At 36.0% G+C, this 26,080-nt stretch overlaps 1 protein-coding gene across 4 annotated transcripts in view; it reads right to left on the reverse strand.

The window, feature by feature from the left end:
- Nucleotides 1–26,080, reverse strand: part of ttll12 (tubulin tyrosine ligase-like family, member 12) — a 49,158-nt gene that overhangs the window by 6,917 nt on the left and 16,161 nt on the right. For 2 of the 4 annotated variants that reach the window (XM_051892347.1, XM_051892348.1), the window contains 11 exons: nucleotides 24,851–24,984; nucleotides 24,617–24,693; nucleotides 21,976–22,092; nucleotides 21,503–21,697; nucleotides 19,586–19,697; nucleotides 9,060–9,211; nucleotides 8,630–8,711; nucleotides 8,481–8,549; nucleotides 6,230–6,368; nucleotides 3,460–6,081; nucleotides 1,835–2,136 (listed from right to left, as the gene is read on the reverse strand). In XM_051892347.1, coding sequence (XP_051748307.1) covers nucleotides 5,930–6,081; nucleotides 6,230–6,368; nucleotides 8,481–8,549; nucleotides 8,630–8,711; nucleotides 9,060–9,211; nucleotides 19,586–19,697; nucleotides 21,503–21,697; nucleotides 21,976–22,092; nucleotides 24,617–24,693; nucleotides 24,851–24,984 — 1,229 coding nt within the window. In that variant the 3' untranslated portion in view covers nucleotides 1,835–2,136; nucleotides 3,460–5,929. Of the gene's footprint in view, nucleotides 1–1,834; nucleotides 2,137–3,459; nucleotides 6,082–6,229; nucleotides 6,369–8,480; nucleotides 8,550–8,629; nucleotides 8,712–9,059; nucleotides 9,212–19,585; nucleotides 19,698–21,502; nucleotides 21,698–21,975; nucleotides 22,093–24,616; nucleotides 24,694–24,850; nucleotides 24,985–26,080 lie in introns of those variants that run through there. The other 2 variants (XM_051892346.1, XM_051892345.1) reach the window with 1 other exon arrangement.

Raw genomic sequence — 26,080 nt, forward strand, 5'->3', positions numbered from 1 at the left:
CGACCCATTCCTCAAACACTGCCAGCTGTTGTTCATGGTAAAAGGATGCCATTATTTCTGTTCCCTGTTCCCTTTGACCTCAAATGCCATCAAAAGCATTCAATTTAGTGTAATATTAGGTTTCTGTAATGATGTGGAAGTGAAAGTGCAAAGAAGAACAGATTCAAACTATTCTCCATGTTCAATACGTCATTCCATTCTATATAAACAAATCCTACAAACACCCTCATCTACTTTAGCATTTATTGTAAGACGGTCTGTTTTAACATTTATTCCTTTTTTTCTTCTATTTCTTTTTTTAATAACTAGTAATTAAATATGATGAAATACTGATGAGTATATTTTCACTAGTAACTTTTTATTAGATACTAGTCTTTCCAATAGTGTGACTATTGCAACTACTCAATTTGTCACTAATAGTTAATACTTTCAGTGACAAGTAACTTTTCCATTATTAATGGTAAATTGGAAATTATTTATTTATTTTTGCACTAGAAACTAACTGAATATTGCTGTTACTGTTACATTACTGTTACTCAGCGTGTGGATTAGCTGTCCGAATTATTGAAACTGAAATGTGATGGATTCTGATAACCTGTTCTGAAAGAACCGACTCAAAAGAGTGACTCCATTGCGTACTGAGAATCATTGCTTCTGATTCTAAACCGCCAATTAAAATATGGAACATAAGACATGGTTGTTGTGTTCCTAAGGTCAGTACAGCCTACGTGGGATTTGGCCATGTAATTTTTCAAAAGTGCTGGGTAGTAACTGATTACACTTTATCTGGATTACATAATCTGAGTCCAAAAAATAAGTACTTGTAATTAGATTATATATAATCAGATTACAGTTACTTTTTTATGGATTACGGGATTACATATTCGCACAATGGCAGAAGCCTAAATTATTTTATAATTTATTGATTCTCCCTTTTCCTTCCTAAAAAATCCTATTGTTTGTCATAATATTTTGCTTTGACTATATTCAAAATATAGAATGTAAATGTCATGTAAATAAATGTGTAATGCTTCTAAATTTGGGAACAAAACGTGTTGCATGTTCACAGATCTCTGATAATGGTCACATTGACATGCAGGTAAAAAAAAAAAAAAAAAATATATATATATATATATATATATATATATATAGTGTTCAGTCGCTTTATTTTGTTCTTATTTACATATAATTTATTCATTTTAATTTGACATTTTTGATTTAATCATTAGCTTTTCATCGACTCACAATCCCTCTGAAGTTCTTTCATTAAGCCCAGTTTTTATATATTTATCAATATGGTACACAATTCTCCCATTCAAATCTAAGCCAGTAATCTAATAGTAGTAATCAAAAAGTGCTCAGAACACATTGCCTAAAATGAGTATTCTAGATTACGTTACTAAGTACAATTTTCGTAATTTGTAATCAGTAACGGATTACATTTGAAAGTAATCTGCCCAACACCGTTTACCAGTAAAATTTTACCGGGGCTCACGCGACGAACACCGCTGCTTGCATCCAATAAATACTAATTTGAAGAAACTACTAGTGATTAAAAGAGGTACTAGTGACATAAAAATAGATACTAGTTAAAATGAATACATGTTGAACGACTTGCTAAGTGTGTGGGGGCAATGCATAATGTAGGACGATGCAAGAAATGTAGGCTATACTGCACACCAAAACAACCTACGGATGGATTTAAAATAAAAATAACATAGAAACATTTCCAGAAAACAAATTAGGCGTTTTTAGATCTCTATATATTTACACAGACCCCTCGTTTAAGTTTTTTTTTTTTTTTTAACTTTCCGAACTGTATTTCAATACTCACAATTTACAGTGCATCTCCGACATCGACTCCGTGTCCGCTTTGGGTCTCCAAACTTCCAAACAATCAATTAATCCAAACAAAAGATTTAATCCGCACGAGAATCCCAGAAGCTCTTGGTTTTAGCGCGTTGCATCAAACTTGCAAAACCGTCTATCGCACATCCATAATCCTCATCAGAGTTAAGATGAGAGCTGATGGAGCTCACTGCGCGTTCTGAGGGCGCGACCCACGCACATGTTGTGCTGATTCAGACAGTCCATGACAAAAGAAGGGGCTGTCTTAAGACATCCTCCGCCCATCACCTATCAAAAAAGCATATGCAAATTTTCACATTTCAGTAAAGACATTTGTTTCTTATTGTTGTTAATTAGCTTCTTTCAACATTGTTTATAAACAGCACGAATTGGCTATATGTACAAACACTTACACTAGACTATTCACTTGCCCAATAACAGATATGCAGAACAGTGTTTAAATATTGTTTGTTTCTGCTTTGATAATAAATAGCTGATGCAGTGAGGAGATCCTGTCAGCTGATAAAATCAATTTTCTTTCTTAATAGTAGAATTCAAATTTTAATAAAGAAAGATAATATCTCTAAATAAAAGCTAAGTCAAAATCTGAGTAAAAATATTCTTGCTTTATGAAAAGTAAAGTTGTCAAGAGCTCTCTTTCAGAGCTGCAAAGGTTTAAGTGAAGACTGAGACTGACTAAATAGAAAATCTGTCATCCTATTATAATTGTTAGAACAATGTGCAAAGGGCAAGTTCCCTTTTTTTGTTATGAACTAAACCCATATGACTCCAGGAGCCACAGCTGCAAAAGATATCTGACTATAGTGGTTTTGGCTTCTTTGAGTTGCAAAGTAAATTTGATCATATTGCTCTAGGCAACATGTGGTGGAAAACTTCTGATCTTGTACCTCAATTCACAGATACACACTGTACTTATGCAAATTAGTATCTAAAAGAAGATGCCCTTGGCTCTTTGCTCTATAAATGTTTTCTCTACAGAGGTTTTGATGTTTTTCATACCATAGTTACATTGGCATGTGGCCTCTACAGTTTTCCTGGCTTACATAATGTCCAGGCTATTCTCTAATATATTTTTTTGTGTCTATAGCATCAACATGCAAATACCCAATTGACATTGGTTTTGTGAGCATGCACGCATTTTATACATGTAAAGGGCAATTATCACGATGTGTGAAAACCACAACATCCTGCAGATGTGGGAGAAGCGTGTACTGACGTAGTCACAGCCCAGACACATCGGCTGACAACCACCTCCTCTGACATCAAACCACAAGGGTTGCAAAACATCAACAGCAAAACGCAGATCTTGATATCCTCAGATTATGAGCATTTTAGAAGTTTTAATTTCTACCAGCCTCATAACAAATAATATTCTTACATATGAAATTAGCATACTATGTGAAATGCATATCTAAAGTGTGATGTTGATGCATTTGGCTCTCAATGCAACACTCTGGCTAGCATGTGGTTTTAGTTTAAGATGTATGTGATAAATCTGAAAACAATGTCCTGCACTGTTTAGCAAATAATACTGGTTTCTCTTCAGCCCTGTAAGCTAAATTCAGGTTTCCTCTGGCCTCTTATACTTACTGTTGTGTGTGCTGCAGCTGTTGTTGTAGGAAAATCTTATTTTATCCCAAAAATCTCTCAAGTCAAAAAGTTCCACATGTCAAAGCTCAACAAAGCCAAGATGCCAGCTGTACGACTAACAACCTCAATCCCAGCTTTCTCTTTTATACAGTTTTTTTCATGGGCGTACATTCAGTTTTTTCTTTAAGCCCATCCCCATTCCATTTCCCACAGTTATTTATTAACCTTCTTGGCTTCTTTTCAATGGTGGCGCACTGCCAACTAAACTATTTTTTAAAAACATGTCAAAAGAATATATACATTTAAATCATACCCTATATATATATATATTATATACGAGAGAGAGAGAGAGAGAGCAGCCAAATACTCTTGGACCCTAGAGATAGAGTGCTTCAGAAAGGCTATTCTACAAACATATACCATAAAAAATGATTAGTACGTCATAGCAACTTGTGTTTTTACTAGTGCTGTCAAATCGATTAATCGCATCTAACATAACAGTTTATATATATATATGTAGCCTTTGCACATATTATATATTTAAACTTTTATGTTAGATGTGATTCAACAAGATGTTTTTTGTAAGAGTTAAAGTACAGAGTGTATTTTTGAGAATCACATCTAATGTCCAAAAGAATATCTTCATTTAGATACTAATCTGCATAAGTACACTGTTTCTGTGAATTGAGGTATAATATTTTTCATAGCAATATGATTAAAAGATGTTTTTCTGTCCTTTTGCTCCAAAGGTGTAAAAACCACAACAGCCTGCTATCTAATTTTACAGCTGTGGACGCAAGAGGTCCCAGGGGCCGTGTTCATACCGATAAGAAACTTGTCCTTGCTTATCTGATCAAACAAGTGTATAAGAAGTGCATGTTTCCTGGTTAGTCTCTTTTGCATAAACCTCTCTTTCTCGCACTCTCGCTCGCTGCAAGAGAGCTCTCGTCCACTTTATTCCTCTTAGGCAAAAATATTTTACTCAGAGATATTAGAAATTATTTTTAACAGTTTATTTTTCTTTATTAAAATCTGAATTCTGATTATTCCAAATTATTTTACTCCCTTATTGTTTGTTTATCTGCTATTAAGAAATAAAATTGATTTATATCAGCATTCATTAGTCTGACTGGTTCTCCTTCAATTTTGTTAAAATGAATTATAGGCTATACTTTTAATAAAAGTAGCCTATAAAAGTTTAAGTAGGCCAGAAACTGCACTATCAATGGATGTAATCAAATCTGTGATGTATGTTTTTTTTTTTGTAAAAGACGTTTTTAATTTACAACAAGCTTTTTTTTTTTTTTTTTTTACAAAAGGCAGTTAATCGGTCTGTTTTTCGTTTTCCTTCAGGCATGCCCTATGGGTCTCAATGGGGGTTGGGCGCAACATTCTTCAGCCAGCTGATGGTGATCGTCTCAACCATTTGAAGTGTGAACGAGGGCAATTCTCACTAGTGCTGGCGCCATTTTGCCGCCAATTGCTCTTTAATATGCTGATGACCCGCAGGATCTGCACATTGACGGGTATTTTACACGATGGACAGATTATCTGCGCATGATTGTTCGCTATGCTAATATTATATATATATATGCTAAATATGTTCGTGTTTTCGAGAAATGTTTATTTTAACCTTCACCATCTACTTTTTGATACCCTGTAGGATACCCTATGAATGAAGGGAAACAACTTTACCTGCTTCGTTTATGTCCAAATCAACAGTGAATCTTCTTTTCAGTGAATCAGTCAAATCGTGAATATTAATCAAATTTGCAAGATATCCCTGGATATTAACAATAAATACATTTGACATGTTATGGCTTTTTGTAACAATAACATTTCTTAATGCAAAAAGTTTAATAACTCTGTAGATATGTTCATAATAAAATGGTGGTTAATGGAGAAAAATGTTCTTTCCAACCAGATGGTATTTCTGCAACATCTACCAACAATGGCTGACGGGTTCAAACATTGAGCCTTTGGTCTCATCTAAATATTTAGAAATTATGGAGGCAATTTCCCTATGATTATTGTAAGAAAATAGGCTCTCAGCTTGAACTCTTATCTCTCTTTTCCATTTATGTTCTTTGTAACTCATCATGTACTCTGCATGCATGTATTGATCTTGGAAAGCAGGATGGAATAGAGATTGTGGAGGGAATATGCCGTTACAGGACACACATCTGTTCTTTTCCATAACATGACTTCCATATGATGTAATGTATATTCTTGTTGGATGATCAGTACAACACCTTTTGCTTCATTTCATTCGGTTTCTGTTCATTATACTGAATTTTTCAAGTAGACATTAAAATCAAAGATTCAGGAGTGGAAAATCCAAGTGATTCATCTGTGTAACTGCTACACAGACCACAGCAACCTGGTGACATAAACACTGTTAAAGGGGCATTCGTTATCTTTATTTATGGTAAACGTCGAGACGTTCTTTTAGTGCTGGAATTCAGGTTGGTCATAAAATCAGAGTGACCGGACACTGATCTATCTGATCCAGGAACAGTGTTTGGAACATGTGGTCGTAAAAGCTGGGATGATAACGACAGGCCCTCTCACAGTCTGGGCTAAAATTCACCTCCAGTATCTGAGGCTGCATCACGCGTTCTCCTGCAGAAAGAAAAAAAAAAGTGAGTTATGCAATTTAACTGATGTTATTTTTTTTTTTTTTTGTACTTCACTCCAAAACAAAAATTCCAATCTGAAACTATGTAGCATGAATATTGGTGAGTGTGTTTTGACCGCCTACAAGATATACCTCCAACAGTCTGGTCCCATTTTAGCATGAGGTCAATGGCGTATATGGCTCTGGAGGAGGGGTACGCACAGATCCCATATGGAGCAGGACGGCAGGAAGCTGCTTGGAAGAGCTCTGAGAATGCTTTAAAGACATCTGCCTGCAACAAACAACATTCAAAAGAACAACAAATATTAGAGCTTCTTATATAAAGTGAAAGTGCTGACCATAGATGTTGTTCTGTTTGTATGTGTATGTCAACCTTGAGTGATAAGCAATAACAAAGAGTGACAACTTTGACGTGTTTAAGCAGATGGTTAACTTTTTACCAGTGACACCCGACCCAATGTGTACTGAAGAGAGAGAGGGGGGACGAGGTTATATGCTCCTTCACTTTTTTTATTATATCCTATTTGATCCATAATTAATCAACAGCTATTATTATTATTAATCAGTACCGATCCTTAATTGAGTGATTATTAATGTGATTTAATCAGTTGTTTTCGATTCTTTTGTCTCTTCTAGATGTGCTATATCAGTTTACACTCAAGTATGCACATATACTCACATTCACTGGTGATCTAAGTGCTTAAGGTCACAAAGGTCAGAGAGACTGCCCTCTAACCTCTTCTCTGTTGAAGAAGTTAATCCCACATTCTATTGAAGTGAAAGTTCACCAGAATCTTTACCGTTTTGGGAAAAAGGCTGATAACAGCAACTGTCTGGAGTAACTTCACCTTGGGGAGATTTGTGTTTGTTTCTCTTCCTCTCTGACGCCAGCAAAGTGGAAGCTGAAACCACTAGCTGTTTCCATTCCAAATTGCGAATTTAACTTATGCACAAAATTGGAATATTTCCTTTGCTAATAAAGCAGCATTTCCATCCCATGTGTTCAAGAGAACAAACTAGTCACTTCCTGAGAAAATTGGTGCAAAATATCTGTAATAAAAATGGAAGTTGCTGCAATCGTCTTGTGTCTCAGAGTGAGCAGATGGAACATAAAACCAAATAAATACACGATTACAATCATATACGTTCTTCTATGTAATATATGTATAATCATATATGTAAGTTCTTCAAGTGCTCTCTGATATTTCCCATAATCATTGTGTATTTAATGTTGCAATGGTTAGCATAAATAGCCTTTAGCATCGCATATAAATATATTTCTGCATCATACAGTGATCAGAATCCCAATCGGAAGTTATTTCAAACATTTGCTGGTGTCTCAAAAAAATGAGATGGAAAAATAACTGTTTGTCAATGCTTTTGTGTTCTCTCGCAAAAATGTTTGCGTTCCGCCGAGAATCTTGATGTTCACTCACAAAGAGCTCAAAAGGTTTTGCACACAACCACAAAGTTTCTTGGGAGAACGCAAAACGTTTTGCACACAAACGCAAAGCTTCTTGGAGAACGCAAAGGTTTTGCGAGTGAACGCAAAGTTTCTTGGGGGAATGCAAAGGTTTTGCGAGTAAACGCAAAAGCAATGACTTGTTATTTTCCCTACCATCTCATTTTTTCCCCCAACACTATGTCCCTTTAGGGACTCCGTACTCAAAGTGAGTTTTAAGCTGAAAATTGTTTGAAAGGTCTTAAATGTTGAGGTTAGCCTGATCTGAAAACATAGGAAATGAGCAGCTGTGTTGAACCTCTCCTGACTCAGACAAACCCTGCCTTTGTTCACAACAACTCGTCAAGCCATGATTGGCCCGCTTTAAGTTATTCGGCGGGCCAAAAATGGGGCCATTGGCCCCGAGGAAGCCCAGAGAAGACCCAATCAAGCGCCGGAAGTGACAGTGGAAATGGGACTGGTGCTGGCACGCACTAGCGTGCTCGCTTTTGGCCTGACAGTGGAAACGTGGCTAATTTGCATATTTATTTACATATAATTTGCAAGCAAGGGTGTAGAGTTACATTCAAGCTATTTTAAAGCATGAAGAAATTATTTTCTCAGGAAAAAAAAACATTTAAACATGATTGTGATTATCAAAGATGAGTTTTAAGGGATAAAATTATTGACTGCAGGGGGGCATTAATACATTCAGACTCACAAAACTGTAAAACATAAACAGAAGAATTAGAAAGTGAACCTTAAGTGGGAATACTGTGTAGGATATAAACAGAGAGAAGTGAGAGATCTGTGTTTGAACACTGATGCTCTACACAGCAGAATACTTTTTGGAAAAAAAACAAAAACAACACAAAAAGCAGTTTATTTAACCCAGAGAAAATGGGGACCACTGTGGAAAATTTGAAGTGCACAAAGCAATACCTCAACTTGTTTCCATGGATACTGTGGATACTGGCTCTCAAACATGGGGATAAATTCATCATAGTGAATCTGATGGGAAACAAAAACATCTGTCACCTGAGATCAACTATACAGACTTAAGCATACAACCTAAGCAGAGTTTTTTGTACTTGTTTGAGCTGCACATCTTCGGCGTAGTTCATCACTGTGTAGTGCTTCTGATAGTCATCAAAGTGATCCAGCGAGAAAGGTCTGGACAGAAAGACAAGCAGTGATGTATGAAAATATGCAGACACAGTTGTATAATTAATGTTAATGCATAGAAACAGTGCAAAAGTGCAAACAATCAAATATCACATTCTTATTTACAAATACCTTTATACTGTCATAGTCTGTTTTCTCATTCGTCAAGCTAAATTCTAGTTGGTAATTTGCAACACATGGTGAGCATCAGGATATTCAGTTCTGTCTGCCTGACCTTTAGGAGACCTGGTTTTTGAACTATTATTTCAACTGCAATAATATACTTAGCCACATGACATTTCTTTGATTTGCTCTGGACAAAGGGTTTTCAGATAAAGGATGTGGAATGTGGTTTACTTGTTAGCAAAACGCAGCCAGAAGACGTCGTATGCATAGAGACGCAGAGGTTCCACAGAGCGCAGAAGCACCATGTAGCGGATGTCAAACTTCACCATGCCCACCTCATCTCGGTGAAACAACACGGGGTCCTCCAAATACTTACTCACCACCTGAGAGAGACACAAACAGGTTAAGCAATGATGGGTGTGAAGGAACATGTCACATGTCATTGCTTTTGCAATTTTCACAGACATGTACAGCAGACACTTTGTTCACACCATCAGTTTTTGGAATCGACAACCGCATTTACTTACAGTTGAGTTTTGAAATGTTCAGTTCACACAGCAACTTATGAATGTGCAATGAGAGTCAATCTTACCAGTAACCAGTGACCAAAGTAATATCAAAGATGGCGACGTCCGTAAAATTTAAGTCTTATCACCTTTGATACAAAAAGAGTCCTAAAGAGCCGCAAGTTTATCCATCAAATCTTCATTAACCAACAGCAGCGGAGCATTTGAGTCGCGTGTACAACACAAAACTGACGGGAGCAGCACAGGCAGAGAACAGTGACTGGATCTGAAACCTTCCTATCTCATATGTCGGTCATTGTAAGTTACCAAAACCACATGAAAACCTGCAACACACAGTAGACACATTTGTGCAGTGCGGCGCGGCACTCTCACACTGTATGAGTGACAGACAATTAGTTGTCCAGTCAAGTTCTGTTCACACATGGTTTTCCAAGAATGCAGTTGTGAGACTTGAAAACTTATGGATGTCAGTTTGGTTATAGAATGCGGTTGTCACTCCCGTAAATAACCAAACTGTGTGTGAACGTAACCGGATTAAGGATTCAAATACAGGACTGAGAACTGTATTTTGTTGCTGTGTGAACAGACTATTGTTCAAAAGTTATTTTAATGTCTATGAAAGAAATCTCTTTATGCTCACTAAGGCTACACATATATTTGATCAGAAAATTCAGTAACATTGTGAAATACTGAAGGGGTGGATTCTGGAATCCACTGCCGCTTCAATATATATCTTTTGAGTGATTTATAATCAAGTTATTAATTAACATTTATCTTTCTAAATGTTAAATTATTTGAATGACTTCTTCAACGTATGTTACAGCATTTATTTTCCTTTACATCTTCAAACACCTGAAAATAATTTTTGTATACTGTCTGTACCTCTTACTGAGAGAAAAATACAACTTATCAGCATGTTTTGAGAAACTTTCCTGTTTATAGTTGGAGCCTGGGCCAGCTTCAGCCTTGAAGAAGTTGTGAATCATTTGTATCTGTGTATGTGCGCTAGTGTTCTGTGTGTAGGTCCTGTATTGGTATCAATGGACAATTGGCACTCTGCTTGAGACCTGCAGACGCCTTTTCATGACTTAACAGGGCATCCTGTGCCTAAATTCAGGGTCTGAGCGTCAGCATCGTGATGGATGGAGATATGCTTCTGACTATCTGTCCATGTGTGGAAGATTACTAATTTTGTCTATTTTTCTTAGCCAATCAGAATCGTTTAACCTGAAGTAATGACGTAGTTAGTAGACTCTGTTAGAGTATAATTGCTGTGGAAATGTGAATGTATGCAGAGCGGCCTACGAACTCCTTGTGAGACTTGAAGCTGGCTTCTGCTGATGAAACTACAAACTATTGTTCAGTAAATTTTCTTTAACTGATTGCACTTCTGACTCCTGGTCTTTCAGTCAACATATCTGGTCGAGGGTCCTAAACTGTTAATCCCCAACAATATTATCACAATTTTAAATAACGGTTTTATATTTTAATATATTTTAAAATGCAATCTTGAGTCCAGTCTTCAGTGTCACATGATCCTTCAGAAATCATTCTAATATGCCAATTTTGTCGTGGAGAAAAGTCTTCCCTTTCTTGCAAATGAAGCTCAAGAGGCAGAGTTCCAGAAGTCAAAATAAAGACTTTACTGAACAAAGCAACAAAGTCGAGATGTCAGTCACCACATTTGTTTCTGGCCAGGGCGCCATTATGTATTTTTCTTATCTGCTTTTAGCCAACTTAGCCCCACCTGTTTCCCACAATTAAATCTTACTCCTCTTATCCTTCTGTTTAATGTGGAATCTTGCCAGTTGACATATTTTTCACAGTCATCTGTTGTTTGATGGAAATCCCCTGACTTTACAAGCACTGCTCAGTGGGCCACAATACTTTCTCAGATGCATCTGACCTTTGTAACCTTTGTTTATTTCTCACAGCTTACTGTATTGAATCCAATACTTGTTTCTTACTAATTTTGGGGTGCTTGTTTAAAAAAAAATAGTGCCTGTTTTGCTCAAGTGTGTAATATTCTCACTAAACGTGCATTTTGTAGTGTTCTGCCTATGTTAGCACTTATCAATTTATCACCTTATGATATATACTAAGAGTCACGGTGAATTGCCAAATTGTAGCCGTTTAGAGCAGATAAGCAATTGTGGTTTTGACACATTTAAAAGAATCCTAAAGAGATCGACATCATCATACATCATTTTGAAATAGAACACTATTTCAAAAACATGCAGTCTTTTCCTGCAAATGTGTACCATGTAGCCAATTTTAAGAAAACACAACCGAGAACAAAAGATAATACATATCATGAATATATACATATGAATGATTAAATCAGTAATATAAAAATAATGATTACTCAACATTTTGATGATTAAATGAAGATAACCACAAACTATGAGTAAAATAATAGATTCATAAAGAATAAAACATGTTAATGATAATAATAAAACAAAATATTGACTAAAAGTAAACAAATCTGAATACACCAATAACCATTTGTAAGATAAGTCTTGTATTATCCCTTAATAACCAGAAAAACACAAAGACATGATTCCGATCTTCCTTTTAGCCAGGTTACAACTATTAGTTCAATTCTCAGCTGATTTTCACATGTATGGCATTATTTAAGCCTTTCATGGTTAGAAATTTGACAAGTGACCCAGATGTTTTCTGCTACATCTGTTTCTTTTTTTTTTTCTCTCATCCAAACAGTGACAGAAAATTACAGATTTTATGAGGGGGAAAAAAAAGCTTATTTATAAGCTAGTCTAAAATGTTCTTTGACGTTCAGTGAAGTATTTGAATATATTATTTCACTCCTCTGCAGATTGTAATTGATAATGTAAACTTTACATTTTGAATACTTTCAACATTTGACTGCATACATGCACATACATTATTTATATATTTATATATATTATTTATATATATATATATATATATATATATATATATATATTATATATATATATATATATATATATATATATATATATATATATATATTATATATATATATATATATATATATATATATATATATATATATATATATATATATACACATATATATACACACATATATATACATATATATACACACACACACACACACACACATATATACACACACACACACACACACATATATACACACACATACATACATACATACATACATACATACATACATACATATATATTTCTTATTTTGTGAAAACACTGTATGTGATGGAAAGTTTAACGCAGCTGAGGAATAGAAGTACTAAAAATACTATGCTCTCAGGGACACAGCAGGGACAATGATAGTGTTGGAAGACTATAGACCTGCACTAGGGGTGAGGCTGTAATACTCAGAGTTAGTATTAGGGTATGCTTAGACTTGTTCAATTCTCTTGGTTGTTTTGGTCCGGACCAAAAAAAGAAAATGATACATTTAGTCCTGGTTCGCTTAGTCTTCATTTGGAAGCGGAGTGAGACCCACCTTTTCAGGGGTTTCAGATAATAGCGTTCATGCTTATTCAAATGAACCGCACTAACAGAGCAGTCACACCAGCAGTTCGTTTTAATCCAACCAAACTGGCCAAGTGTGAACACACCCTTAATCACCCTGTGTGTGACCAGCGTACACCAGAGAAGGTCGGTGAGAGTATATAGATGCTAAAGACCTGGTGCTCATGTGTGGTTTGAGGTAGTGATAGTAATTTCTTGATAGGATGCCGTCACCATACATTGGGAGGGGAATTACCTTGAAGTATTGGATATTCGGGAAGGGAAGTACCCCGAGACACTGTAGTATTGTATTGTATTGTATTGTATTATATTATATTGACAACTGGAGGTTGTCTGAATTGTCAATGGTGGAGAAGTCAAATTAGTAGGTTGTATTCGTATTGAGAATTTCCACAACAATAATTTAAGGCATAATTTAAAGGTACAATATGTACGATTTTTACATTAAAATATCCAAAAGCCTCAAGAGCAATGTTATATATATATTGTTGGCTTGTGTACTTACATTATCCCAAAAGAGAAATCCACAATTTTAACTAAAATTTACTGATACTGATATTAACTGCATCATATCCCCACTACCCTCAGTTGTCAGTAGAAACCAAGGAAAAGCAGTGTGCTTCCAGAAAAAACAGGGAAGTAGAAGTTGTAGCGTCAAAGCAGATGATCTATGGTAGCGTCTAGCAAGCCATCATTTTTTGTTTTGCACATTCGTGACAGACCACAAATATTCATTATTGTTTGCGGCGGGTTCTGTCGCCAAAGATAACTCCATGAAGCAAAAACGGCTGTGGAGGGTGGAGGTGAACACGACAACTCCCATGATTCATCGCTCTGTCACTGTGTAGTGAAGCTACATCTTTGTTATTGTTTTGAATAAGCGACATCTAGAAACTTACATACTGTGCGTTTAATGCATACTTTCTAAATAAAAGTATTAATTTCCAATTACCACACACAACTTATCTAAGAACCTAGAAAAACATGAAATAAGGTTTGCTATGAGAGATGCCTTTTTGATCTAAACAAAAGAAGTGGTTTTAAATTATGTAAGAAATGCTTTAAACATACTATAAAGTAGTGCTACTGGCTTAAAGAAATGCATATTTGCTTGGTTTGAAAGTCACTGTCTAGGTTTATAAATGTTTCCAGCTTTCTGCAAAGGTTGCTGAAAGGGCACAAGAGGGTAAATATGAAGTGAGAAAACCACAAGCAAAAACAATGTCGTCAAAGACTGCAGAGGAAAAAAAATAAACGTGAAGGTGAAAACAGCGTAGGCGACAAGAGAAGAACAAGTTTCAGAGAAATGATACTATTATAAAAGGAATAGCATGGCAAGAATTTTGCATAGCTGATTTTATGTTGTGATTTTATTATTCTGCAATAAACGTGTAGAAGTTAATTCTTCCTCGGGTCTGTGGGAAGGAGTTGTTTTATTTTAGTGCAGTGGGGATAGTTAAGGCCCTGCATTCAAGCAAGGTCCGAAAGACATTTAACCCTGAAGAGCAAAGACACCGTTTTCTCTCTTGGTCTGCCTGAAGGGATTGTTAATTGTTCTGTAATGCATGTGACCGAGAGTATACCTCCAGGGAGCTCCTTAGTGGGACTCCAGCCACCCCATGACTGACTACAACCCTTCTTTTCTGGAGCACAACAGGCAATCTTTTTGTGATGCTCTTTCAAAGGACCACGACAGATTTAATTTTTGACGGTGTGTTTAATGGATGGTTCTTTTGATTAACAACATGCCAATTGTTCAGCTGAGGAAAAAAAAAATCTAACATATCAGGAGACTCCATTACAGTTTAAAACGTCATGAAACCCCCCGTTTCATTACCCTTTAAAGGAGTGAGTTGTTAGGTTATGTATTGTTGTATCAGCACATGATCCAACAAATGAAGTGCATTCTCCTAATGAATCCCCCTCTCCCAACAAGTCCCTATTAACAGGATTCCTGACAAATGACCATCAGGAATCACAAAGCCAAGAAAAAAGAAGCAAAAAAGAAAAGGGTAAAGATGATGGACAAAACTCAACCAGGAGAAGATCGTCTCTAAAGGAAGGGAGATGATGCGATTAATTAGACAGCAGGGCCCCTATTCTTAAAGCTTCTAAGAATCCTATCAGAAAGCTCCTAATTTAGCTTAAAAACATCTACGTAGGAGTCCGATCTGAGAGCAACTCTGAGCGAGGAAAAGACAAAAAAAAAAAACTTTTATCCTAGTGAGAAGGCAGGGCTGAACCCGTTGCTACGTATTACATAGTCTTTTAAAGACTGTGATTGGTTTGTTGTCCAAGAAGGGAAAAAAGAAAAAAGAAAAAGATCGGTTTTAAGTATAGTGTGTACACACCGATCAGGCATAACATTATGACCACCTTCCTAATATTGTGTTGGCCCCCCTTTTGCTGCCAAAACAGCCCTGTTGAGGCATGGACTCCACTAGACCCCTGAAGGTGTGCTGTGGTATCTGGCACCAAGAAGTTAGCAGCAGATCCTTTAAGTCCTGTAAGTTGTGAGGTGGAGCCTCCATGGATCGGACTTGTTTGTTCAGCACATCCCACAGTTGCTCGATTGGATTGAGATCTGGGCAATTTGGAGGCCAAGTCAACACCTCAAACTCATTGTTGTGTTCCTCAAACCATTCCTGAACCATTTTTTCTTTGTGGCAGGGCGCATTATCCTGCTGAAAGAGGCCACAGCCACCAGGGAATACTGTTTCCAGGAAAGGGTGTACGTGGTCTGCAACAATGCTTAGGTAGGTGGTACGTGTCAAAGTAACATCCATATGGATGGCAAGACCTAAGGTTGCAGCAGAACATTGCCCAAAGCATCACACTGCCTCTGCCGGCTTGCCCTCTTCCCATAGTGCATCCTGGTGCCATGTGTTCCCCAGGTAAGCGACACACACGCACCCAGGCCGCCCATGATCCTGTCAATGGTTCACCACTGTTCCTTCCTTGGACCACTTTTGATAGATACTGACCACTGCAGACCGGGAACACCCCACAAGAGCTGCAGTTTTGGAGAAGCTCTGACCCAGTTGTCTAACCATCACAATTTGGCCCTTGTCAAACTCACTCAAATCCTTACGCTTGCCCATTTTTCCTGCTTCTAACACAACTTAGAGGACAAAATGTTCACTTGCTGCATAATATAATTTTATGCCTGATCGGTGTTGTTTCACTCTACTCACACACGCACACATTATACAGTATGTATCTACATTTTTTTTTTCTTTTCATTTACCATGCTGTTAATGTCGTACTTAACGTATTTGATAGGAAATGAACAGCAACACAATAACAGGTTCTGAAAGTGCTGTAATTGTGTGATCGCTTTGCAAATAGAAGGTTGTGACAGATCCAAATCATCACTGCTGCATAGTTGCATTTTTCCAGCTGTCAAATATAGTAGTCAACATTTGAAGTGGATCAAAACCTTTCATCAAAGCTGTCCTAAAACCTTCTTAGGACAGCTTAGTTCTTCAGACAACTTTAATGAACTTTTTTGATCCACTTCAAATGTTGACTACTGTATATTGACGTAGTGATTACTTACATTTCTGGCGCTATGGCATTTCTGCGCTGTCGGAGATGTTAGCGTGTCTAATAAGATTGGTTCCAAACATGATCCCTGCACGATCTAATGTGTAGCGTCTTGTTAACTCACTGTCATGCATTGCGTGCAATGACCCCCGCAGTTTTGAAAAGACAGCAATCGACCCCCGCACTTTTGATAAGGGCTGCTTCAGTCAGCCACAAACAGCTACAAAGTCTATATCATCTTTTGACTTAGGATATTTTCTTTCAAATGAGACCACGTTCAAAACAGGAAATGCGAAATCTCCAAACCATCAAAGCGTGCTGTCAAACTATTTGACAAAAAAAAAAAAAACAAACAAAAAAAAAAAAAAAAAAAAAAAAGTCAAAACTACATTTAAGATAAGGCAAGGCTGCACAGCAGTCTGCAAGTAGGCAGACTTGAATAAAATTGTCATTTCTGTAAATCTACATTTTGATTTTGTGAAATGGATATTATTACAGTGCAAAAACTGTGTGTATAAACAGTGATTTCTTTGTTTCAGTTACTGTTGAAGGTTAGGGAGCAGCAGCAGCAGCTGGCATTACATCTCCAGGAGGCAGCCGGGTGATGCTGAGGTGATGCTCAAGTGATGCTCAACACAGGTGACAAAAATGATGCACATATAAGGAATTACACAAATCTGGAGGATGTAGATCCTGTTCTAGATTGTAATAGACCACATATATTTTATAGACTCTTATTTCTCCTGAAAGAATAAAACTGATCAAAATCAAAAAGTGCCTCTTTTTGTTTATTATAGCACAGACAACATATACTATAATATTTATCACTTTCAGCAGTGTTTTTTGTAATTTCAAAGGGTTTTCTGTAAAATGACACTGGGATATTGCATTTATACCACTGTATATGGGTATGGGGAGACTTTAGATTTGGGTAGGTGGAAATTATATATATATAAAAAATTAATATTCTTCCCTTTAGGTGCATTTGAATAACTCTTGCATACATCATGATTCTTTTCATCCAGTGTTTGCTTAAATCTAGAGGAAACAACCAAAACTGTCTGCACTGTCAAAAAGAATTTATAAAAAAAAATAAATAAATAAATAAGAGCCTCTTTTTGGTGGGTTTATTACAGCACCGACAACACATACTATAATTGATGACTTTCAGCAGTGTTTTATGTAAGACTTTCCTGTAAATTAACACCAAGATTTTGTATTTAGACCACTGTATGTGGGTATGAGAAGCTTTTCAATTTGAGTAGGCCAAATCCAGGCAGAAATCCCCAAAATGGTCCCAGTGCTTAGGAGGTAAATGATCAGGCAAGTTTAATATATGATGGTGGTCCGACGGTGAGTCTGAAGTGGTGGTCCGATATCTGGAAATCTGATCTTACCATCTGGGCTTTTGCTTAGTTTGGTCCCCCTACTTTGAAAATGTCTCCTGCGCCCCTGCCCCCACCCCTTGTAACAACATGAGGTTGAGCAACTGTTGACCAAATGTTCATTGTGACAACTCTCAAGCTGCACTTTCTAAGAAATGTTGTGAGCACAGAAAGTGGTATAATTGGCAGTCTTGTGTGTATTGTTTTGGATATTGATATTTACCTGTTTCAAATTTGTTATTTGCTTGCTTTTAAGGTAATGCCATAAATGCTTGAATATAAAAATACTTAAATGATTATGAAATGGAGGAGTACCTGCAGTACTTCCTTTGTTTATTATAAGTTAGGATGAATAAGCAACAGTTGTGAAAGTTAGGTTCCTGAGTTTCATGCTTTAGTAACCAACCACAAAGGTTAACAGGAGGGTACACAGGGGTGAAAAGAGAGTGTTGCAACCTCAAGCGGAGGTGAGCCATGCGAAGAAGAGGAAGAGCGCTAGAAAAAGACAGCAGCGTAAGCAACAGAGGAAGGACATCCGGCTTATTAGCATGAGTTGCAGAGACTGATAAGCTTGCAGCAGGAAGATTGGCTCATACAGGACACTGAGGAATTGATAAGCAGTGTTGGGCTTGTTACTCAAAAAAATGTAATTTATTGTTGTTAGTTGCTTATTGTTATTTATTGTTTATTGCTAGTTACTCCTGTCAAAAGTACTATTATTACTTATTTACTTTCTCAACAGTAATTAGTTATACTACTAGTTATATTACTTTTTCCTTCACACCCCACAGAAGTTGTAATTGTGTATCTTCCCCATAAAATTCTTCTAAAATGTTACTAACAAAATATTTACGCCTCATTTGACCAAAATCCACATTGGATTGCAGTCAGAAGTTATTACAAACAGTGATTGATAGTGACTTTTAAGTAAAAGTGTTGTATTAATCTCATTAATTGTCATGTGTGGCTTGAAGCTAATTGTAGCTATAATTTCTCTGTTACCCATATACGATTATATTTTATAATGTATTTTATTAAAAGAAATCACATAAGTTTGTAAGAAAATGTTTCGTTTTCCAAAAAGATTTTTAATTATAGTAATATAATTTATATCGGGATCAGAGGGATGTGGGTGGGCAATCCATGTAATACCAGAGTAAAATAACACCACAACTTACACAATGGCGTTCAGATCATTTTTTTCGACTGACAAAATCAATGTAATGGCAATACTTCCATCCTCTGAATGCAAGCTTTTGCATATTCCATGCTTGCCTGCTGCACTCGTGACTTCATGTGCCTGGCTGTGCGAGTCGTGAAAATTACAAAAATAAATCTAGGAATTATTGGATTGTTGGATATCAAATCACTAAGCGTTGAGGCATCAAAAGTAACTAAATAACAAGCTGTTTTATGGAAGGTAACTGTAATATTACTGAGATCTTACTAGTAATTAGTTACACTACTAGTTACTGCCCAACAATGCTGATGAGTAAGAGTTTAACTGATTTTATCTTTTATTTTGCATTAACTGCTTTGTATTGTAACCAATAAAATAAGTTTTTTTTTTATTGCTACAATTGCCTTCTGTGAGACTTTACTTATAACTACAAACCGAGCCTCAAAAAAGAACAAACCTACATCAATTCTGAAGGACTTCAACCTGCTGGCGGGTATGTTATGGTTTAGGCTAGATTTGTCTATCCTTACCCTACCTGAATAATCATGGGGTTAAAGGTGTAAGATAAAAGGTCACACCAACTAACAGTATGTATACCTTTGGGGTGCTCTCTCGCTGTCTGATTATGTAGCTGAGGTTGTTCGTGATGTGTGTGTCCAGACCGCGGGCCAGGTTCCAAGGTTTGCAGATCCAGTGGTTTTCCAGTCCTCTGAAATTATCATTGACAAACATTATACACTACAAATAATAATAGACAATACACAAGCTTGATATTTTAGACTTCATTTTAGGACCATCCTTTATGCAGAATGTCATATTAGACTAAAAGAGGTTTACAATGTTCATTTGCTTTGTATCCAGTGATGGAAATTCCTTGATGAAGAGTGAAATGTTTTCTTTAAAAACAGTGTATAGAAATTGTGAGAAGAAAATTAAATGTTGGGGAATATTATAAAACAATTGTAGAATTAGTTTGCTTATTATAAAAGCCAGAAGTGTTTTGAGGCCTCATGGCCTATGTGACTGTGATTACAAGGGTCAAATGTATGAGAAGTTAGCTTGGCCACTATTTTGCTTAGTCTTGGATTTTTCCAGTAGACAACAGGTGGCTGTGAAATAAAGACCATTGTTAAAGGTGTCACGTGAAGGCTTCTTGCCTCTGGGGAGTGTTGATTATCTTTGTTACAATGCTACATTTTGCCTATGAGAAAGGGTTGACCATCAATTGGCAGAATTTCACAATTGGGGAGTAAGGCAAAAGATATAGAACTTAGTTGTGGGAAAAACCGGAGGGGTGAATCTTACCAGAGAATTATGCCACTTTGTTGTGAAATAACAGATAAGAAAAACGTTTAAGAACTGCTCCCTAACCAGAGACAAATTCAGAAGAACAGCTGGGATCTCACTTTGTTGCTTGACAATAAAGTTAACGCTTCTGAGACCTGGAACTTCGACTCTGAGAGTTTTCTTTGAGACCAGAACTGAAAGGATACTGAGACATCAAATTAGCCACGACAGTTTCAGCCTTGAAAACATAAAACATCTACATATATGACATGGAGAAACTGTAGAAGAGGGTGGAGAACATTTTCTGCAGGATGTGCTTGTGAAAGACATGTATCAAAGATGTGAAGCATGCCACTGCCTGTGTTTTATTCTTCCCATGTACATGAGAATTGATCTGGACAGCACGGATGGAACAGAGCAAAGTTTGTGGGAAAAGACTGGCTGATCATCCAGTATTTTTTAGAATGACAGAAAGAATTTGCTACTACCATAGTTTACTATAGGAAAATATTATACTGGAAACTCTTGAAGTCAAAATAGAAAATTCTTGTTTTTTTTTATAGTTATTTTTTAATGGAATATTCCAGTATTTATTATAAATGATTTATCCATGCACACCATTATTTTTATTTAGTCACATGCCCTCGTAATCTTTAATCAAAATAACTTCCCCCTTCCAGCATCATCTTTTCTCAACCTGTCACTCACATGAAATCACAGCAAACGCAAACCATATCCATCCAATACAATCAATTCCCAATGGAGAGTTCCCGACATATTTTTCTTGTTCAAGAAGCCATTTCACTCAGTCTTTTCTTCTTTATTGTCACATATACTGTATCTATCGCAACTTCTGTTTCATGCCGATTTTAAGTTTTATGCTTATGTTGAAATCTGATATTTTGCAAAGTACTGTGTTTTAGGAAGTTCAAAAGTGTATCTGACAACAGCCACAAAAGGAAGTGGAACAACAGTATGCTTTAATTAGATCTGCCACATGACTAAGAAGTCTAGACTTTTGGAAGTGAATAACAATGGGAAACAGAAGAAACTCTGCAACCATGACATTTTTAAATATAAATGTGTGCATTTTTCTATTCAGGCAGAATCTCGGCCGACTCTCATTTACCCTAGGCAGGTTTAGTCAGATAACGTAGTGTGAGAGAATTTCTACCACAATCCGTTACCAATGAGTTTTTCCAGCACTGTGATCACACAGACACTCACCTCTCCTGCCTTTGCTGGTAATGTCGGATGAACTGAGGTAGCTCAGTCTGTAGATTAAAGGTCTTGGGGAGCCACAGAGCCCCCTGACCTCCCCTGGCTCTCCGTGCCACAGATGCCAGGCAGTCTTTAGTGGTCAGCACAGTCTCACAGGGGAACTGGTTGAGCAGGACATGAGGCCGTTCCTCACTCAGTTTCCTAAGAGTCAACAAAACCACTTAGGTAAAACAAGAAAAGTAAGAATAGATCACCAATTGCCAAGGGAGAAAGACTAAAGTGTGTGGGTCAGGTTTTGCCCAAATTGCAGAACATTTGGGGACTGTACATCCTCAACAAGGATATAAAACCTGAAATTGCCCACTACCAAGTAAGCCAAGTAATGAACAATGTCTTAATTAAAATGTAAAATTGCAAAAAGGTTTGCATGAGGGTTAGGTTTAGGGATAGGATTGAAGTGTGTATGTGAACGCGCTCACCGATAATCTCGGATATGGGAGAAGGCCCAGATTATGTCAGCCTCTTCCTTGTTTTCAGTGAATTGGAAACGTGGATGTTTCAGATGGTCTAAAACCTGCTTCATCTCAGCGTAGACCCTGATTTGTGCATACAGGAAAAGACAAAGTGAATACTGGAATATTTCGGAACATAAATGAATCAAGTATGATCAAAGTGAATATAGCTATTTATGTTAAGTTATTCTACTATTATAGTCATGTTTTGTGTGCAGAGGCTTGTAGAAGAACGCAATGTGCTCACATATGGTGAGCTGAGACTCATCTGCCATTAAGTGTTGTGTATGAACTGTAGTGACCCCACCTTTGGGGGAGAGCATATGGAAAACAGTTTAAAAGAGTGTGTGAGGACAAACTCTAGTCTACAGTTGCTCTGCAGACCAACTCAACTTTGTATCTCTGATAATAAAGTCTAAGTGCTAAATGTCTGTGTTTTGTCAAAATACTCTGAAGTGTCATAAAACCCCCGTTTTAGCATTCTGGTCATTCATACCTCCGATTTGAAATGGGGTGTAAAGCTGTGGAAAAGTGTGAGTATAGAGAGTGGAAAGAGGGGGACAACAACCAATAAAACACAGATCTACAACACACTCATTATACAGACAAATGAATATTAACATATGAGTGGAGAAATTAAAAACAAACAAACAAACAAACAAAAAAAAAAAAACAAGAGTTGGAGGAACCTTGAAGTATTAAAAAAAAAAAAAAAAAAAAAAAAAAAAAAAAAATCTTATTAGAGACTACTAACAACTATCATAAACAAATCAAATACTTCTGATAAATTATTCTTAGAAATAACAAATAAGCATTATAACTGAGCTATTGGTCTATATATAAAAAAAAAAAAAAAAAAAGGAAGAAAAGGTCTAATAATATTTTAATTACATTTACAAGCATTATAACCTCTGAACAAATGACACACATCAGTTTAACACAGAAAGAATAAAGGCATAGTTACTTTTTAGTCCATTCTTCTTTGAATTTTCGGTCTACATTGTCTTTTGGGTATCAGAATAATTAATCGTGTCATCGCGTTCATGATCAGATGTATGTACCGCTGTATAGTCCTTATTTGCACAGATTTTTCAATTGAAGAAGACATGATGAAATATGCATGCATATACATTGGTGGTTTTTGTTTGGAGCAGGAGAGTATATGAAATATGTCCATAAAAACTTGAAACACTGGACTCTGGATATCAACTGTGATTCGTGTTGTTAAACAAAAATATCTTAATTTGTGTTCCGAAGATGAACAAAGGTCTTAGGTCTCGTGACCCTTTAAATCCTTGCAGTTTAAATCCCAGCATGCACGCACGCACGCGCGCACACGTTTATACTACTTTGTGGGGTCCAAATGACCAAATAAGATCAGGAATTTATGGCATAGTGGGGTCCTTCAAAATCATATATAAGAATGTTTGACAAAATCGAAGTTTTGTATTTATTTTGTCCTCAACACACCATTTTCAACCTTTTATAAATACATTTATAGAAATTAAATCAAACAACAAATAATTATACAACAACACATAACTTAGTCTTAGACTATAATGATGATGTGGGCGAAGAGAAGATTAATGTTTATGTTTTAACATCTTAATTATATTTTTTTATAGAAATAATATATTTTTGAGTGAAGATTTTAAATGATGTTTTTCCTTGCCCATAATTAATCATTTAATTAGTAATATTATAATCATTTATTGTTTTACGTTTTTATGATTTCTATGGCAAATGTACACTGTTTCTCTCATGAAAGGCCTTTTAGGGCTACATTACTGACTATTGTGTTTTTCTAAGTCTGCTGCACACGTACACACTTTCTGAAAGTTTCCTTTAAATGCTAGGGTGTTAAAGTATAAATATCTTTTAAAAAGTCATGTCTAATAGGTTTTTGTCTTCACAGATGTATCGGATTTCCTCAAAAAGAGGAGCTGATACCTCGTTTGTCCATCTAATCCCCCTGTCAGACTGTACTTTGAACCTGCAAAATGCTGAGACTATTGTATTATTTTTGATTTGCTTTATTAGCTCTTGTCGTTTAATGATGTTTGTGAAGGTCAAAAGAGGAACTTGTTGATGTCTGCTCTTTGCATATCAATGAGATCTCGTCAAATTTTGTTCTTCATAGGCAATATCATTTCACTCAGACTTAAAGATTTATACTTAAACTTTGAGTAACATTATATTTGGATTTATTAAGATTTTACTAAAGTTTGATTAAGATTATTACTAACATTTTTCTTTGAATACTTGTATTTTGTACTTCAATATTTCAGAGATATTGGAAGTTGATTGATAACTGTATTATTCTGTTATGATAATTTTCATTTATTAAATTTACATTTTTATCATTCAAAATCAATGTCTATCATTTATTTTCTGATTATATTTTATTAAGAGATAAAATCAATTTAGTCATCTGACCTTGGATCTCTTAAATGCATCAAATGATTAAAAGGTTTAAAAAAAAAAAAAAAAAAAAAAAAAAAAAAAAAAGGCTAGACATTTCACGCAGAAATAATTTTGACATGGAAACAAGACTTTACAGTTGCAAACATCAAAACGAGACAATACCCGACATTCAACACCGACTTACTTCAGAACTTTTCCATCTGGAACACAATAAGGCTGGATGTCTACAGGAAGCTTCTCCTTGTTCTCCTGTAGAATCGTCTAGAAAAGTGCAGTGATGTAGAGAGAAAATGATAATTAATGATTGTACTGGATCAGAATGATGTCCACAGAAACAAAAACACCAACCAAATAGAATTCCACATAGACAAACACTCCCAAAGCAAATAATATTTTAAAGATGATTAAATCCACTCACTTCATAGTAAAGGTCAGACGGTTCCTGGATGTCATCGCTCACGGCCTCAAGGTCATCGGGTAGCCATGGCAACAGGCGGCATCTCCTCACCAAAGCATCAGCCTCTCCATATGCGAAATCACGCGTCACCTCATCTGATAAATGTCAAAACTCATCAAATCAAAGGCAGAAATTTGAATAAAACCACTTTATAATGAAGGGTTGGATTTACAATAACCTCCTCTTTTATTATTTAACAGATAGGGAATCAGTTTCCTTAAATTCATTGCTTCTAGACATTCACATAACTTTTAAAAAGTCCCAATAATGGTTAAAAATAAATTATGCTTTTCAACGGGTACTTCCCCTGTCACGCAATCAAGCCTATAAAGTGTCCAGGTAACTTCATGCAATTCAGACTTCTTGCATTCTGCATGGATTTCACATCCTAAGGCGTGCTTTGTCTTCCTTTACTTTCAACTTATTCTTTTCTTCTTTGAAATTTTTATTGACTTTTGGTTATAGAATGCTAATGTCACTCTTGTAAGTAACTGAACTGTGTGAACGTAACCGTATTAATGATGCAAATACAGGACTGACAAACATATTCAGTTGCGATGTGAACGTTTGTTAAAACATGACGATGAATCTTAAGTAGTTGGTGAAACCGATCACAATATTAATATTCCCCGTTTATGTTTTATCATCCAATCAATCATATCTTCATTATAAAGAAACTATACTTTGCACCTCACTGACTCAACTTTTGCTCTTTTAGCTTTCTGACTTAAAGAGAGCTCTCGACAACTGTTTTTTCTCCTTAGGCAAGAATATTTTACTCAGATTTTATTAATCTTTTACTCAGATTTTGACATAATATTTCAGAGATATTAGAAATTGGTTTCTAACTGTTCATGTTATTTTTCTTTATTAAAAAACAATTGAAATTCTCATTATTCCAAACCAATATTGCCTATGTTTTATCTGCTGTTGTGTCTGCAGGGGTTGTATAGATATGAGACATGTGAACATGCCAAAAGAACAGGCTCCAGAAGAATCAGCCACCCAGATGAGTGGAAAAAAAGTACTATCCAATCAACTGTTTGGTTACCGACATTCTCCAAAATATCTTTTGTGTTCAGCAGAAGAAAGAAACTCATACAGGTTTGGAACAACTTGAGGTTGAGTAAATGATGACAATTTTCATTTTCGGGTGAACTATTTGATGGATGACGATTGAAAATAAGATGT

This window comes from Ctenopharyngodon idella, chromosome 4 (genome assembly GCF_019924925.1).
Source record: "Ctenopharyngodon idella isolate HZGC_01 chromosome 4, HZGC01, whole genome shotgun sequence".
NCBI lineage: Eukaryota > Metazoa > Chordata > Actinopteri > Cypriniformes > Xenocyprididae > Ctenopharyngodon > Ctenopharyngodon idella.